The 15,048-nt window shown below is 39.9% G+C and overlaps 1 protein-coding gene across 4 annotated transcripts in view; it reads left to right on the top strand.

The window, feature by feature from the left end:
* EPC1 (enhancer of polycomb 1) overlaps window positions 1–15,048 on the top strand; it is a 108,264-nt gene that overhangs the window by 19,368 nt on the left and 73,848 nt on the right. For 2 of the 4 annotated variants that reach the window (XM_090266165.1, XM_090266163.1), the window contains exon 1: window positions 4,996–5,409. The exons of 1 other annotated variant lie outside the window; for it this stretch is intronic. In XM_090266165.1, the coding sequence (XP_090122291.1) occupies window positions 5,257–5,409 (153 nt within the window). In that variant the 5' untranslated portion in view covers window positions 4,996–5,256. Of the gene's footprint in view, window positions 1–4,995; window positions 5,410–15,048 lie in introns of those variants that run through there. One more of the 4 variants, XM_090266164.1, reaches the window with a different exon arrangement.

The following is a 15,048-nucleotide window of genomic DNA, read 5'->3' as shown; positions in this document are numbered from 1 at the left end:
GAAGAACTATTTGATGCCATTTCTTCATATAGCTTAGTATGAAAATAAAAAGCAGAAAGTTAAGAAAAGTGGTCACTTTTAGTGAAAATATTCAGTATTCAGTACTTTTATACAATGCTTTCAATTACAGCACTGCATTGCATTTTAACATTGAGATCATCGTCCAGTCAAGCATTTTAAAGAAATCAGTTTCATATCTTCCCAATCAAATACAAACGCAGTATCTCACTTTATTGCAAGCTCTCTGAGGCTATAGGGATCATGCTTTGCCTATCTTAGTAAATATCCAATAAATATTTGTTGAATGCTTGAAGGAATGAAGAATCTGGTCTCCTGCTACCACAACTGATGTCATGATTTTTAAAAAAAATCTTATGTTACGTCAAAGATAATTTAACTTCTTTGGATCACAATCATTTCTGCCCTCCTTCCTGCCTATCTCAGAGGAAGAGGGATCTAAAGTTAATCCATTTACATGATTCAGCAAACATACGCACATCTCTTATACCTTCAAAAACAACAAAACCAGTGTCCTGAATAGCTACTTCTTTCTGTCTCTCCCCTTACCTCATTGCCAAGCCTTTGAAAGAGGCATCTCTTTCTCCTCACTTTTAGTTCACTCACTTTGCTTTATAATCCAGTTCCTGGGGCTCCACTCTGGCATCAACGTAAGCCTTGCCTCTCACCAGCTTGCTGGCAATACTCAGGTCTTGCAACCTCTCTAATAAGACATAGCTCATAGGGCTGTCATGAAAATTAACTGAGGTATACATTTGAAATTACTTCCACATTGTCTGGCACATAGTAAATGTTTAATAAACTGTCACATCAAAGAGAACTTAACTTCTTTGGAAGTTAAATGCTAGTTATTCTTATTGATTAAAAGTGCAATAGGAGTTCACTCTGATTCCTCTTAAGCTCGTATAAACCTTTAGCCTTTTACTAAAAGTGTAAGAGGAGTTCAGAGATGAAAAATATTGGTATAGCTTAAGAATTATTTTGAATTTACCTAACCACTCATTCTTCAGGTTAGGAAGTTAGGACTTACAGAGGTTAAGTACTCAAAGAAAGTTTCATGAAGGAAGTGACATTTGAGTTGGATTTTGAAGGGTAACGATTGTTTACACCCATGGAATGTTTACTCTGGGCCAAGAGACCATTGTAAATGCTGTATATAGGTTGCTTTACTTAATACTCAAAACATTCCTCAAAAATGTGAAGTAGCATTTTGGTAGAAGTAGATGATCTGAAGCCAGACAGAGAGAATAGAGAAAAGAATGAATGAAAACCTGGAGGCAGGAAAGACATTCTGATTTCTAAAGATGTTGAGGAGATGAGATTTACCGGCCAGAGTGAAGAGCCTGCCTTAGGAAGTAATGAGAAGCAATGTTGGAACGAGAGAGACAAAATTATGAGGCCTTGACAGCCATGCCAAAAAAAAAAAAAGGCTCTTCTACAGAATAGCAAAATAAAGAGCAGTTATAAAAAAGTTATTTGGGAAAGAGAGGATACAATTGGAAAAGGGGGCTTGGGGCATGTTGATTTGGTGACAAGAACTATGAAGCCCAAAAAGGCATGAACCTGTGTTCTCCACATCCCCAGAGACCCACGGCCTCCACCAGACACCATTGGTTCCCACTGACCATTATTAGGAGAATACCAGTACAGTTTCTGATAAAGTAGGATCTTCATAAAGGTTTACTGAAGTAATGAGTTAATGAAAAATAAATTTCATTGGTGGTTGTTTCTAAGTGGGACTATGGTTAGGGCAATAGGGATGGACATCATCAGGCAAATCCCAGAAACAATTTCAAAGAAGAAATAATAGGACTTGGGCACATATTAGACATAAACTAATATTTAGATCCATATTTCACGTTTATATATACAGCAGACTACAGTGTCAGAGCAGTTCCATTTGACATTCCATTTTATTGTTGTTTAAGCATAACTTCTGTATTTGCAACAAAATGAATCACATTTCAGGGTAATGATACTATACGTATTTTTACCATTAAAACGTTTGTCTCCTAACTTTTTACTCCTCCACCCTCCACCCAAGTTCTTACCAGTTTTACCTGGATTATTGTCAGAGTCTCCTATGAACTCTGGCCAAATAAACCTTCTCATCTTCAAGCACATCTCCCACCCTTTTGTTTATACAGTTGCCCTCTTCCATGAATCCCCTTTCTTCTACCATTTCATTCCCATTACTAGTTAGAATCCTTGTCATCTTTCAGAACCAAATTACCTATCTTCTCCATGATGTCTGATCAATCCAGCTAGAACTGACAACTTTCTTCCTGAATTCCAACAGCACCATATCTCACCATACAGGTCATTTGGTTAACCGGGTAGCCCTTTACTAGTTATTTTATCTGTATCCCCCATGATTATGGTACCATGTGTTACCAATTCAGTATATACTTGTGGCACAAATTAAAGTATTTTAAATACTGCAAATCCCTTGCCAACGAAGAGTTTCCCTTTGCAGAAAGGTTAGTACAGTCAGCTTTACACTAATGTAATATTGAATATGTTACATCACTATTGTTAGGGATACTTAAGACAAAGAGGGAACTTTAAGTTTGGAATAGAAAAAGTTAAAAGACTGTGCAGGATTAGCCATTTTTGCAAGCAACCTTTTGGTTGGGTAAAGAAAGATGAAGAAAAAACCTGAACCTGACCCGTTATTACTGCACTCCTGCCACTTAGGAGGGAGGCAAGTGAATTGAATATAAGAGGGACTCCAGCTTTTGGGTCCTTGGAAACCCAGGGCCAGGGCATTGAGCTGGATAAGGAACTGATGCAGAAAGAAAATGTCTCTTAGGAGGCATATTACAGACAAAAAAGGCAAGCTTAATTTGTAAGCATCTCTCTCAACCTGCTGTGAGAGGTGAGCCTAGAATTTCTAGGGAACAAGGATCTTAGTTGTATAGTGCCCACTATTAATAATGTAGGCTGTGGAAAATGATAGGCTGTTATTTCTAATGAAGTTTAAAATTTATATTTGTTTCCTTGGTGGTTCACCCATGACTTAAGACTCCCTTTTGTTCTATAAAGTCTTGGGTTCCTTAATCAACCAAATTCTACTACTAGTATTTTCAGAAATCTTATACTATAGGCTGGAGAAGACTATGAAACCTGGCTAAATAGGTGTCCTATTCCACAGTGCAATGGGCAGCTGTTGAGGATCCCAGACTATGACATGTACTCTAGTGGCTCTGAGTCTTTGCACATGCTGCTTCCCTTGCCTAACATACCTTTCTACTCTTCATTTTTTTTGCAAGGTTAACCCATACTTATCCCACATAATTTTTACTCAGATTATTATCTTCTCCAAAAAGCGTTCACTGAGTGTTTTCATTAGAGCCACTCGTCATAGACTGGGTGTCACTCCTTGCCTATTTCCACAGTAGCTGGACTTTCATGGAAACACTCACCTCTGGTGTGGCAGTTGCCATCCATAGGTCCTTTTCCCACTGTGTAAACTCTTCCAGGAGCCTTCTAGGTGCCAAGAATTCAGCAACATACTTAGAAGGCCATGAGGGCTCAATAAATGTTTGTTCATTGAATGAATTAAGTGTATAGTCTTAACAGGAAAAGCACTAGAAGTTCCTCTGCTCAGCAGAAGTAAGTTATCAATACTAGAGTTTAATAGGATAATTAAACTGTAGATAAAGCAGCCTGAAAGGCAGCAGTTTGCCTATATGCCGTAAGGTAAATACAATTCTCATCCAACCCAGTATTGAAGAACTGATTATTTTTACTATACAGCTTCCGGGGAGAACAGACTTGAAACATTTTGTATCTTAGCCAACATTTGAAATTTTGGTGCCGGAGTTATTAAATCCACCCCAACAATCTGATTATTAAAATATTCCACTAGAAAGAGCTCTCTGGGGATACCTATTTTCTTTTATAATGTAAACCAAGTGTTAACAATCTACCACATCCATCCAGATCTCTTCTGATAATAAAGCTTTTATTTTTATTTATTTATTTTTTCTTTTTTGGTTTAGCAGAAGTACTATGGGTCTTCATGATTCAATTTTATAGTTTTTCAGACAACAAATGATAAAAATAACTGTGAACCCAAAACTATGTTGAAGCAGCATTTTCTTTCAGTACAAACAAAATTATGAGCTACCTATAAAGAATCGGCTCTAAAATGTTTAAGTAGGTGTTGCTTTAAATTTTTTCCTTAAGGTTTTACAACGTCCGAGAATAATTACTCCCTTTGCTTCAATTATAATAAAAGGGTAAATATGGGTTGATGAAATGCAGAATTAAAAAGAAAGCTTACTTTGAATCAGAGTGGGATGACAGCCGTTTATTTATATTGGGCTGACCAATGACGTGATGCGAAGCCTATGAAATGTTACAATCCAGTTTCATTAGACATAAAAATAACTGCTGGTAAAAGTTCACCTGAGCAGCATTTTGCCCCTAATTTCCTTTGCATTTTCTGTTTTAAAGACCTAAAGTCCGGCAATAATGATGCCTCACCCACTGTTTGTTCCCGGGGGCGCTGCTCCTGCCCCGTCGCCCACGGTGGTGGTCCCGGGTCGAACCCGCCCCTCGCGCCTGCCGGGCGGGGGCACAGATGCCCAAGAGCAGCGACCTCCGGTAGCGGTGCTGACTCGCGGTTCTCCCGCCGCGGCCCTTTGGAAAGCAATGCGGGTGGATAGCTGCCCAGCACCTTCGCCTGTCAGCTAGCAGCACTGAGAGGGAATAAACGGGAATAGGTAGCGTGTGCGGAGAGAGAGCGGAGGCGCGGGGTGTGGGGACTTGGGCGTTCATGCCCAGTACAACCAGCCAGCCCTGCAGCCCCCAGACCCAGGGGGAGTCGGCCACCGGCAGCCAGGCGCGGCCCACGCGGCCAACGGGCGCCAAGGTAGACGGGAGGCGCGCTCCGAGCCGGCGCCCGCTCGAGCCCGCGCCTCCCCCCCCCCCCGCGTGCCCGCGCCGCTGCGCGATGCAGTGTGGGGAATGGCTGGGGTTGGCTGAAGAGCGCACAGTGGAGTTTTAATGTCCGCCATGTTGGCCATGGCGTATTGAAGAGAGCGAGCGAAAGAGCGGAGCGGCACAGCCTCCCACCCTCCCGGCTGCTGTGAGGGCCCGGACGGCGGGCTTGCGCTCCGCCCCTCAAGTCCCCGGCAGCGGTAGGCGAGTGGGGACCGAACCCCTGGTTCTCCATGATCCCGCTGGCCGGGGCCGTTTCCCCAGAGCGGAGAGGTATCTGCTGCGCCTGAGATGAGTAAACTGTCGTTTCGGGCGCGGGCGCTAGACGCCTCGAAGCCGCTGCCGGTTTTCCGCTGTGAGGATCTGCCCGACCTGCACGAATACGCTTCGATAAACCGGGCCGTGCCGCAGATGCCCACCGGAATGGAAAAGGAAGAGGAGTCGGTACGTGTTAACTCCCCTGTCCGACCCACTGCCAGGCCCTGCTTCCTCTGCTGCCGGCGGCGGCGGAGCACCAAACCCACACAAAATGGCCGCCATCTTCTCTCCGCCGCCGACTCTTAAGTCCCCGGCCGGGCCTTTACCCCGCCTCCCCAGCCTAGAGTCCCGGCCGCCGCGGCCTGGCGTGGCCTTCTCTGAGGCCACCCGCCGACCCTGGCCACTTGTACCCGGGTCCCACGGAGTTCGGGAGCCTGAAAGGCACAAAGGGGTCACGTGACGAAGCTGCCGGCAGCCATTTTGTGGCCTCTGTTCTCGGGTTGGGCCTTGTGCAACCGGAGAGGGGAAAGGGCTTGGTGGCTCTAGGGGTGCGGCGTGCCGGATGCCGGTTAGGACCCGTCTGCTGTCCGCTTCGCGGGCCGCTGGGTGGCGCTCTAGGGCCACCTCGGTCTTCGCGCGCCACCGTAGCCCGGGAGCTCAGGTTCTGTACACCGTGGGGCGTTTCATTCCCCCGGCCCTGGAAATCTTGTGGGGCTCCATGGGCCCACGTGGAGCCTCCCGCGGTCTCCAGTGTTGATGACGGGTCTCTGAGGCTTTATCCCCTTACCTACAACGAAGTGTGAGAGAGCTGCGTGTTTGCCCGGACAACTTGACTCTCATAGCAGATGCGACTTATTTTCTGTATATATTCCTCCCCAGTTCTAGTTAGTCGGAGGGTAATAAGCTATTGTCGCTCAGTTTTTTTGGGTCCCTGAAGATGTGCTGCAGTTTTTATTTATTTATTTTGGAGTACGTGGTTCTTCTAAAACCTGTAACTGCATTGTGAGGCTGTTTTTTTGTTTTGTTTTTGAATAAAATTTAAGTTAGCTTGCTTTCTAGTTTTTAAACACGGGCGGAGAACACACCCTCGTCAGGTAGATGTTATAGATTAAATTTTGAAAGAAGGTTCTTTCTTAACTAAAGAAACCTTAACATTGAGGTGTCTAATTTGGGTAGGCTTCGGTATTTAAATGTTTACACCTAATAGACATTTTATCATAGCTGTGGCTTTATCTTGTCGTGGAAGTTGGATTCAGACATAAGGATAATAGAATCTTCCTCTCATTTCCCCCAGATCCTTGACAGTATAACTTGATTGATGACTTCTAATCCTAAGGAATTGAATGCCTTGGTTTTCAGGTACAGCCATTTAAACAGGTGCAGTGCAGTGTATTGACAGTTCAAGGAAATTGAGGAATCGCTGGATTTCTGTCCTACAAATTTGTGGTGAAAAATTGTACTGTAAGAATTTTAAATGTAGAAATTATGCTCTGTAATGTGGATTTTGAAAATAAAGCTGTTTAAACTGTTTGGGTTGTTTACCTTTTAAAATAGTTTGTGACAGTTGAATGTTACTTTTGAGACTACTGTCTCAAAACCACAGATAAGCTAAAATATGTAGTAGAGGAGATTGTAGTACTGACTTTAAGCACGTGAGACAGAACCTCTTAATTTATTTCACTTGTATCAACTTTAGGGTAGAATGGTGCCGTTTGTTTATTTTTAAATAAGTGATTTGTTTATAAAAATTAAAGTACTTGTGATGCAGAATCTTGTCTTTTGGTTTTATTTTTGTTTTCTGTTTATAAGTTTTGCAGATAATACTTTAAATTTGGGGTCTTAGTGTTACACTGCTCTGGAAATTAATTTGTAGTTCTTGTTTTGTAGCCAAGGACCAGAAGAGCCTTGATAAAAGCAGAAAGCACTACAATTCACTTTAAGTGATGCTTTAGTTAAGTCTTGGACAGTCCCAAGATCTACAGCCTGATATTAGAGTTGAGCTCAACTGACGTATCAATATGCTTGTTATATTTTACAGGTAATTTTTGTTCACTGAAATAATTTTGCCATTTTATAGTGCAGTGGATATCCTAAGTTCATAACACATTGGTGTCCCTGTTTTTGAGGGACATAAGGGTTTTTTGTTTTCCTTTACACCACTTTTTCTGTCATCTGTTTAGAATTTGTTTTCAATTCACAACCAACCAAAACTATAATCAATGAAGTGCAGACCTCAGGAATAGATGCTGAACTTGATAGAAGAATGTGAACATCTGCTTTACAGTCCTGTGGTTCATGCAGGTAGTAGTGACTGTATACATCACAATATCGGAAGTAGCATGTTAATTGTGAAAATGTATGCTAAGTTAACCCTAGAAAAACAAAGACTTTTAAATAATTCGCCAAAGCATGATATACTTCTGAGGATTGAAATAAACTTGCCTTTGATTGACATTAGTTATGGTGTCTTTTAGGCTGGAGTGCCCCATAACCTGAATTGAGTTGTCTAGTTTAGAAAAAGTAAAATACTTTGTTGATAATGAAAGATGGGGCAGATTTAGATGTACATGCAGTGTTGTGTGCATTACCTCGTTAAAGGGTTTCATGATCAAAATATCTGTAAAACTGTCAAGTGAGCTATACCTGGTACTGGTTATTACCGTATTTTGTTTCTATGGTAGACTTCACAGAAATTCTGCATCTTAACCCTGGGAAAATAACACTTATACTTCCATTTAACCAATTTTTATAATATAATCTGAACACTTACATAATTTGGCATGCCTCTTAATTTTTAAGAAACTAAGAAGTCCCTCCCAACCCCTCAAATAAATTTTTTGTCAACTTTAGAATTTTACTTATTTATTTATAGAGGGTAAGAGGTGGGGAGAGAAACATCAATGTGTGGTTGCCTCTCGCATGCCTCTGACTAGGGACCTGGCTCCCAAATGGCATATGCCCTGACTGGAATCAAACCAGTGACCCTTTGGTTCGCAAGCCAGGGCTCAATTTACTGAGCCACACCAGCCAGGGCTAGTTAGTAATTTTTTTATTGTTGTAAGATTGAAAAATAACTTCAGATTATAATAAATTGAGGGACTTGGTTGAGGTCATAGAAATCAGGGATTATATGTCTGAATTGATATAATGTAATGCATTGTAACTTGCTAAATCAAAAAGTAACTCTTGAAGATTTTGATTTAATGAGTTACAGAACTAATTTTCAAATTATAGGAAATCAATAGACTGTCAGCTATAAGTATGAGATAAGTCCCATTAGGGGTAAAAAGGACAGAATTTTAAGCATTTGGGGAGGAGGCAGATGTTGCACCATTATGGCATTAAAAAGTTTTTTTTTAAGGATTGTGATCTTAACTTTCAGGTCTTAACTTTCAAGTTGGAAGTGTTAAGTTTAGTGCCAGTTTTACCTTTAATTGAAAAGGTAGCTTTTCTAAGGTACCAGTACTATTGACTTTTTAAAATTAAAATTAAAATTGGAGCTTTATGTTAAATTAGAATTCTTTTTTGGATAAATTCTCTTTTATGGCTACTTCTTACTTTAGGAATGATATTCTGAAAATGCTGGTTTTAAAGTGACATTTAACAAATTGGAGTTACTTGGTTCCTATGGGACTTTAACTTCTCCCACTGGGATGGATAGGCTGTGTGGCTCCATTTATTATAAGAGACAGAGAATTAACCTTTCTTGTCCATACTTGGGCTGGATTGGGTAGGATATGTGATATAAATAAGATCTTAATGATGGTATGACACTGATATTTCCCTACACAGCCACCTTTGAGACTTCAGAGTCTAGCCATCACAATCTAACACCGAGTTTTGATAGGGTTCAAACCACACAGAATAGTCTCATACACCGACATTTTCTCTATTGTTAAAACTGTATCCTTCTTTACTGGCCCAGTATCCAATCCTATTAAACCCAAGTTAAGGACCACTTATAAAGCAGACAGGTATTTTTTTTCCATTGGTCATAAATTGGAAATATATATGTCTGATATGAGAAAAAATGGTTTTCAAAATGACAGTTTGTTTTTAATAAAAATAAGTTTAACTTTAAATGATAAGTTTAAATGTTTGATTTCTTACTTTTGAAAGAAATGAGTCTTTCCTGTAAAATTTTGTAAATGGAAGATTTTTAAAATCCAGATAAAATCACAGATAATGGAGAAGTAATGGTGAAATCTAGTTTCACTTTACCCTGCCCAATATATTTTTGAATAAAAGTTTCTCAGTTGGGGTTTTTAGGGTTACATGAAATGATTCTGGAAGACAATGGATTGTCATGATATGCATATAAAATTCTGTGATATATTTTTCTAGTGAGAAAGTTCACACTTGTCATCAATTTCTCAAAGTATTGGTAATAGGGGGTGTTGTAGAAAGCTTAAAGATCTATCTTAGAATTTTTTAATGGAGTTATTTTGGTTTTATCAGATGGCAGTTATTACATATACCTTAATAGGAGAACAAAATTTAAAAATTAAAGGCACAGGAAGAGACTTAGGACTCTATGACAAAACGAACCTCTTGAAAATTACTACCCGAGTGCCTGAAGTGTTAATATTTTTTAAAAGTATATTTTATTGATTATGTTGTTACAGTAGTTCCAATTTTTTTCCCCTTTGCGCCCCTACGCCCAGTATCCCCCTTCCCTCCAGCAATCCCACCCCCCCTTAGTTCATGTCCATGGATCGTGCATATAAGTTCTTTGGCTTCACCCTTTCCTATATTAACTCCCCCCTGTCTATTTTGTACCAAGTGAATATGTGTCTTAATCCCTGCACCATTTCCCCATTTCTCCCCCTCCCCCCTCCCAGCTGACAACCCTCCAAATGATCCCTGTACCTCTGATTCTGTTCCTATTCTGGTTTGCTTAGTTGGATTTTGTGTTTATTTTTTAGATTGAGTTGTTGGTAATTGTGAGTTTGCTGTCATTTTAGTGTTCATAATTTTGATCTTCTTTTTCTTAAGTCCCTTTCACATTTCATACAATAATGGCTTGGTGATGATGAACTATTTTAGCTTCACCTTGTCTGGGAAGCACTTCATCTGCCCTTCCATTCCCAATGATAGCTTTGCTGGATAGAGTAATCCTGGTTGCAGGTTGCCTTTCATCACATTGAATACTGTTTGCCACTCCCTGCCTGCCTGCAAAGTGTCCTCTGAGAAATCAGCTGATAGTCCTGTAGGCAACTCCCCTTTCTCTTGCTGCCCCCAGGACTTTATCTTTATCTTTCACCTTTGGCATCTCAATCATGATGTGTCCTGGTGTGGTCCCCTCTAGGTCTTGCTCGCCCGGGACCCTCCGTGCTTCCTGGGCTTGTATGTCCATCTCTTGCAAAATTTGGGAAGTTTTCCTCATTTTGTTCAATTCTTGCTTCCTCATTCTGCACAAATTGACTATTTTTTTCTTCCTTATTTTCCAAATCATTGATCTGAACCCTGGTTTCCTTCCCTTCACCATTGGTTTTGTGAGGATTTTCCTTCATTTCACTTAGCATAGCTTTCACTTCTTCCCTTATGCATCTGCCATACTGTCAAGTCCGTGAGAATCTTTATCACCAGTGTTTTGAATTCTGCATCTTTTAGGTTGTCTATCTCCTTATCTGTGAGGTTGGCTATCTCCTCGTGGCTTAGTTCTCCCACTGGAACCTTGATCTGTTCCCTTTTTGGGGCCATACTTCTCTGTCTCCTCATTCTGACAGGCTCCTGTGTTTGTTTCCCTCTGTGTTCCAGGTAGAGCTGTCGCTCCTGTTGTGTTGCAAGGGGCGGAGCCTTAGGGTTTGGTGAGTATAGGGCGACCTGTTTCACCACGTTGGGACTGTATGTGGGGGAGGAGTCTGAGAGGAAACAGTGCCTCCTGCCCAGCACTTGCCCCTTTTCCAGGCACTTCTCCCACTTCCATGTGGGACTGGTGCCTCTCTAGCTGCTGCCTTGGCCGTCATTCCCAGACTGGCTGAGACCGGTAGTTTCTGCCTCCACCCCAAGTCCCACTGGTCTGCACAGTTGGAAGCAATCAGGCTTGATTTCCCCCGGTCCTGGGACCATGAGCTGCGTGGTCTGGTCAGGAGCTGGGAATGCTCCCCAGTTGTGCCTCTTGACTTTTTAAAATGTGTGACTGCGCTTTCCGCCAGCTTGCCGCTGCTGCTGCTGATGCCACCACCACACCGCGTCCTCTCTGCCCTGGCTCCACCCCTCCTCCCTGTCTGGATGAGTATTTTTACTTCATATCTTTGTTTGCTGGACTTCCATGCAGTTTGATTTTCTGGAACTTCTGGTTGTTTCTAGTTTTGAGGTAGTTGTATTCTTTCTTAGTTGTGGAGGGAGACGCAGGGTGTATGTCTTCGCCTCGGTCTTGGCCGGAAGTCCAATATTAGCTCTTGATTCAGTGTACTATTTGTTATTTCAAATTTTAGTTCAGTACTATTTGTACTAAGACTTCATGTTCTTATAAAACAACAATAATGAAAACTAATGGGCTTATGTATCTAGCGGTGTTTGTGGGTGCATTGTGTGATCTGTACTGGAATTTGTGCTGAACTACCTTTTCTTGGTTAATCGATAGGACTTAATTAAAAGTACCATATAACTATAGAGTAGCTTACATTTTGTAAACAAGGAATAATAACCTGTACTTACAAGTTCATGAATTTGTGGCTACGATTAAATATTAAAACAACCACTCCTACTTTAAAACGGATTTGGTTTCAGTTTTATCTTTTTCATTCTACTACATTCATGGTATGTAGTAGTAGTAATGGCAAAGAAACAGATGGAAGATATATATGTGTATGTATGTACCGACGTAATGGCAGTTCTGTTTATATACATGAAGGTATAGATTCTGACTATATGACTCAGTTTTCCTGAGAAGTTAAGGGGCCAACTTATTGGTAATTGGTTAAAACAGTAATTGCAGATGGTAAGCATTTTAAAACGAGCAGTAATGCTGTGGAATGATGGTCATAGTTTGTAATTTTACTTAAGAAAAATTGTTTTTTGTTTTTTTTTAAATTCTCACCCAAGGTTATGCTTTGGTTTAAGAGAGAGAAAGAGAAAGAAAGAGAGAGAAATATCCATTGGTTGCCTCCTTTAGGTGCTCCAACCTGAGATTGAACTCACAGTCTAGGTGTGTGCCCTGACCAGGAATTGAACCTGCAACCTTTTTGGCATACAGGATGATGCTCCAACCAACAAGTGAACCACCTGTCCAGGGCTGATTTTACTTCTTAAAAGAAGTCAACCCACAAGGAAATAAGAATTTTCTATTTTAATTTGGGAATAAAATGAATTGTGAGTCTCAAGTGAAAAAGTGGTATGAAAGTATGAAATACAGGGACAGGACTAGATAGAATATGTCTTAAACTTTTTAAGTCCTAAAGTGTGACATTAATATATTACAGTAACTTTTTTGTAAGAATAAATTCATAGAGGAATCAATAGGAAATCAAATGATTCAAATATTTTAAGCAACTTGCTAGAGAGAAGCTGTGTTGTCTTCAGCGCATTTATAAATTGTGGCAGATCTTTCTTGATCAAGTTTATTAACGTAAGGTCTGTGATTATAGGGATGATTTTGAGCTACTAACAGTATTTTAAACATGATATCCAGCTTTGCACCTTGAGATAAAAGAAGTGGATTTCACCCACGAGTCCCACTGTCGTAGGTAAATGAAAAACAAAAAGTTGTTATAGTCAGTAAACCTAATATGACCCATTGTCTGGAGTTGTAGCTTTGATGAATGGAGATACAATCAGTTCTTTAAAAGATAAAAGTCCTTTCTCTATTATTTGTTGTTATGAAAGTTATCTTTATTAAGTTTGGTTCAGCTTCAGATATGCATGGTGACATAGTTTGCTGAATTTTGCAACAGATTATTAAAGAAAATCATTTTGGTTTAATTTCCTTCAGTAGAGCAAGTACTGGCTAAAAAAATAGGATGTGGCTTTATGATGAATTCAAGAGCAAATATAACCTGAAGTTTAAATGTCCTGTGAATTACTTATAGCTTCTAGTGTTTTTATATATTGGGATGAATTATTTGGGGATTCATTTTTTAATAATTTTGGGATCACAGGTATCAGTTATATATCCTCTAAGAAAATGTACTTTTGACTTTTTGTAGCCTGAGACGAGTCAGTTACCCTTAATAATGAACTTCAGTATAAGGCAGTGTATGTAAATAATGCTGTACTGATGAATTACGTTATTACTAAATAACTAATAGAATGTTTAGAATGGCCTTTTTGTCCATGCTCAAGAGCTATTTGTGCCCTGGCTGATGTGGCTCATTGGATTGAGCTCAGGCCTGCAAACCAAAGGGTTGCCAGTTCAATTCCCAGTCATGGCATATGCCTGGGTTCCAGACCAGGTCCCCAGTTGGGGTGCAAAAGAGACAACTATACATTGATAATAATAAAATCTTGGAAAAAAATAAACATTAAAAAAATACTTGTATTCATGTAATCCTTTGTATTTGGGATTTTCTGATACATTAGATGTGTTCTCTATCCTTGGAGAGTTGTATACTATAGTTGTAAAAAATCATGTCTTTAAATTTAGGTAATCATTAATTGGGAAAGGCATCAAACTGGGTGTTATTAGACCTAAGACCTCATCCAGCTTCCAAAACTGGGTGCGTACTCCCATTCACTCAGGTTTTTTTAAGTGCAAAATGAAGTAGAACTATGATAGTTTCCTGTTATAATGAGTATATTGTGTTATCAGTATATTTGTTTTTTCAAATGTATTTAATGTGTTCATAATTATAATTATTTAATCATTAAATCTTGAATCAGTTAATGGCTTCTCTTGCATACTATATAAACAATATACACAGAAGTAAAGTAATCTGGGTGCTTGAATAAATGATTTACATCTAGTCTAGGAAGACTCTAGTTCTTCTAAAGGATTTAATAAATATAAATGGGTGCAGTAGTCACAGAATGCTTTCAGTGTTATGAGAATCTGAAATTAGAGCCAGAATTTTGTAGTGATGGTTGCAGATTCATGCTTTACCCATAAAGTCTGAAGAGAAAACAAAATATAAATATGGCTGTTTTGAAGTCTAAATGAAGAATTTGATCATTATTCTAAAAGCTAAGCGGGGATATATGAGGTGATGTATGTTGTACAAAGACTGAGGAAAGAAAAACAAATCCATTTTCATTCTTTTCTTATAGCAAGTATTTGTTGCACATTTGCTATGAGCCAAGGATTCTTAAAGGCCCTGTGTATATGGTAGTGAATAAACAGGGTTCCTTTTTTCATGGATCTTACGTTCTAGAACTGGGGCTCTGTGAGGGCAGGGATTTTGTTTGTTTTTTTCACCAGTGTGTTTTCAGCACCTGAAATTGTGCCTGGCACATAGTAAGTGTTCAATATTTGTTTGAGTGACCCAATTCCAATGGGAAAACACAGACAAAAGCCAAACAGCAAATGAATAAGAGTAAAAAATATAATGCAACTCGTATGTGGCAGTGGAACAAGATAATACAGAATTTCAAATGGAAGGAGCATATAGTTTTTGGGGTTTTTTTTGCATAGATGGTCAAGGAACATTGCACCTGAAATTTGAATCACGGGCATGAGCCAGCCCTGTGAAGACCTGGATGAAGAACATTCCTGGCAGAGACCTCGAGATGCAGAGGACCTGCAGTAGAAACAGAAAGCCAGTATGATTAGAGCAAAATGAAAAAAGGATTGAGTAGTATGAGATGAGGACCCAGCAGAAGCCAGGGGGTCCATATCTGAGGCTACTACATGGAGTTGATTGTTTTAAAATGAAGTGAGCCATTAGA

The sequence above is a fragment of the Furipterus horrens genome, unplaced genomic scaffold (genome assembly GCF_987537825.1).
Source record: "Furipterus horrens unplaced genomic scaffold, mFurHor1.1.pri manual_scaffold_2, whole genome shotgun sequence".
Taxonomy (NCBI): Eukaryota; Metazoa; Chordata; class Mammalia; order Chiroptera; family Furipteridae; genus Furipterus; species Furipterus horrens.
Note: the sequence above shows the minus strand (reverse complement) of the source record. Positions and strands in the feature narration are given on the sequence as shown.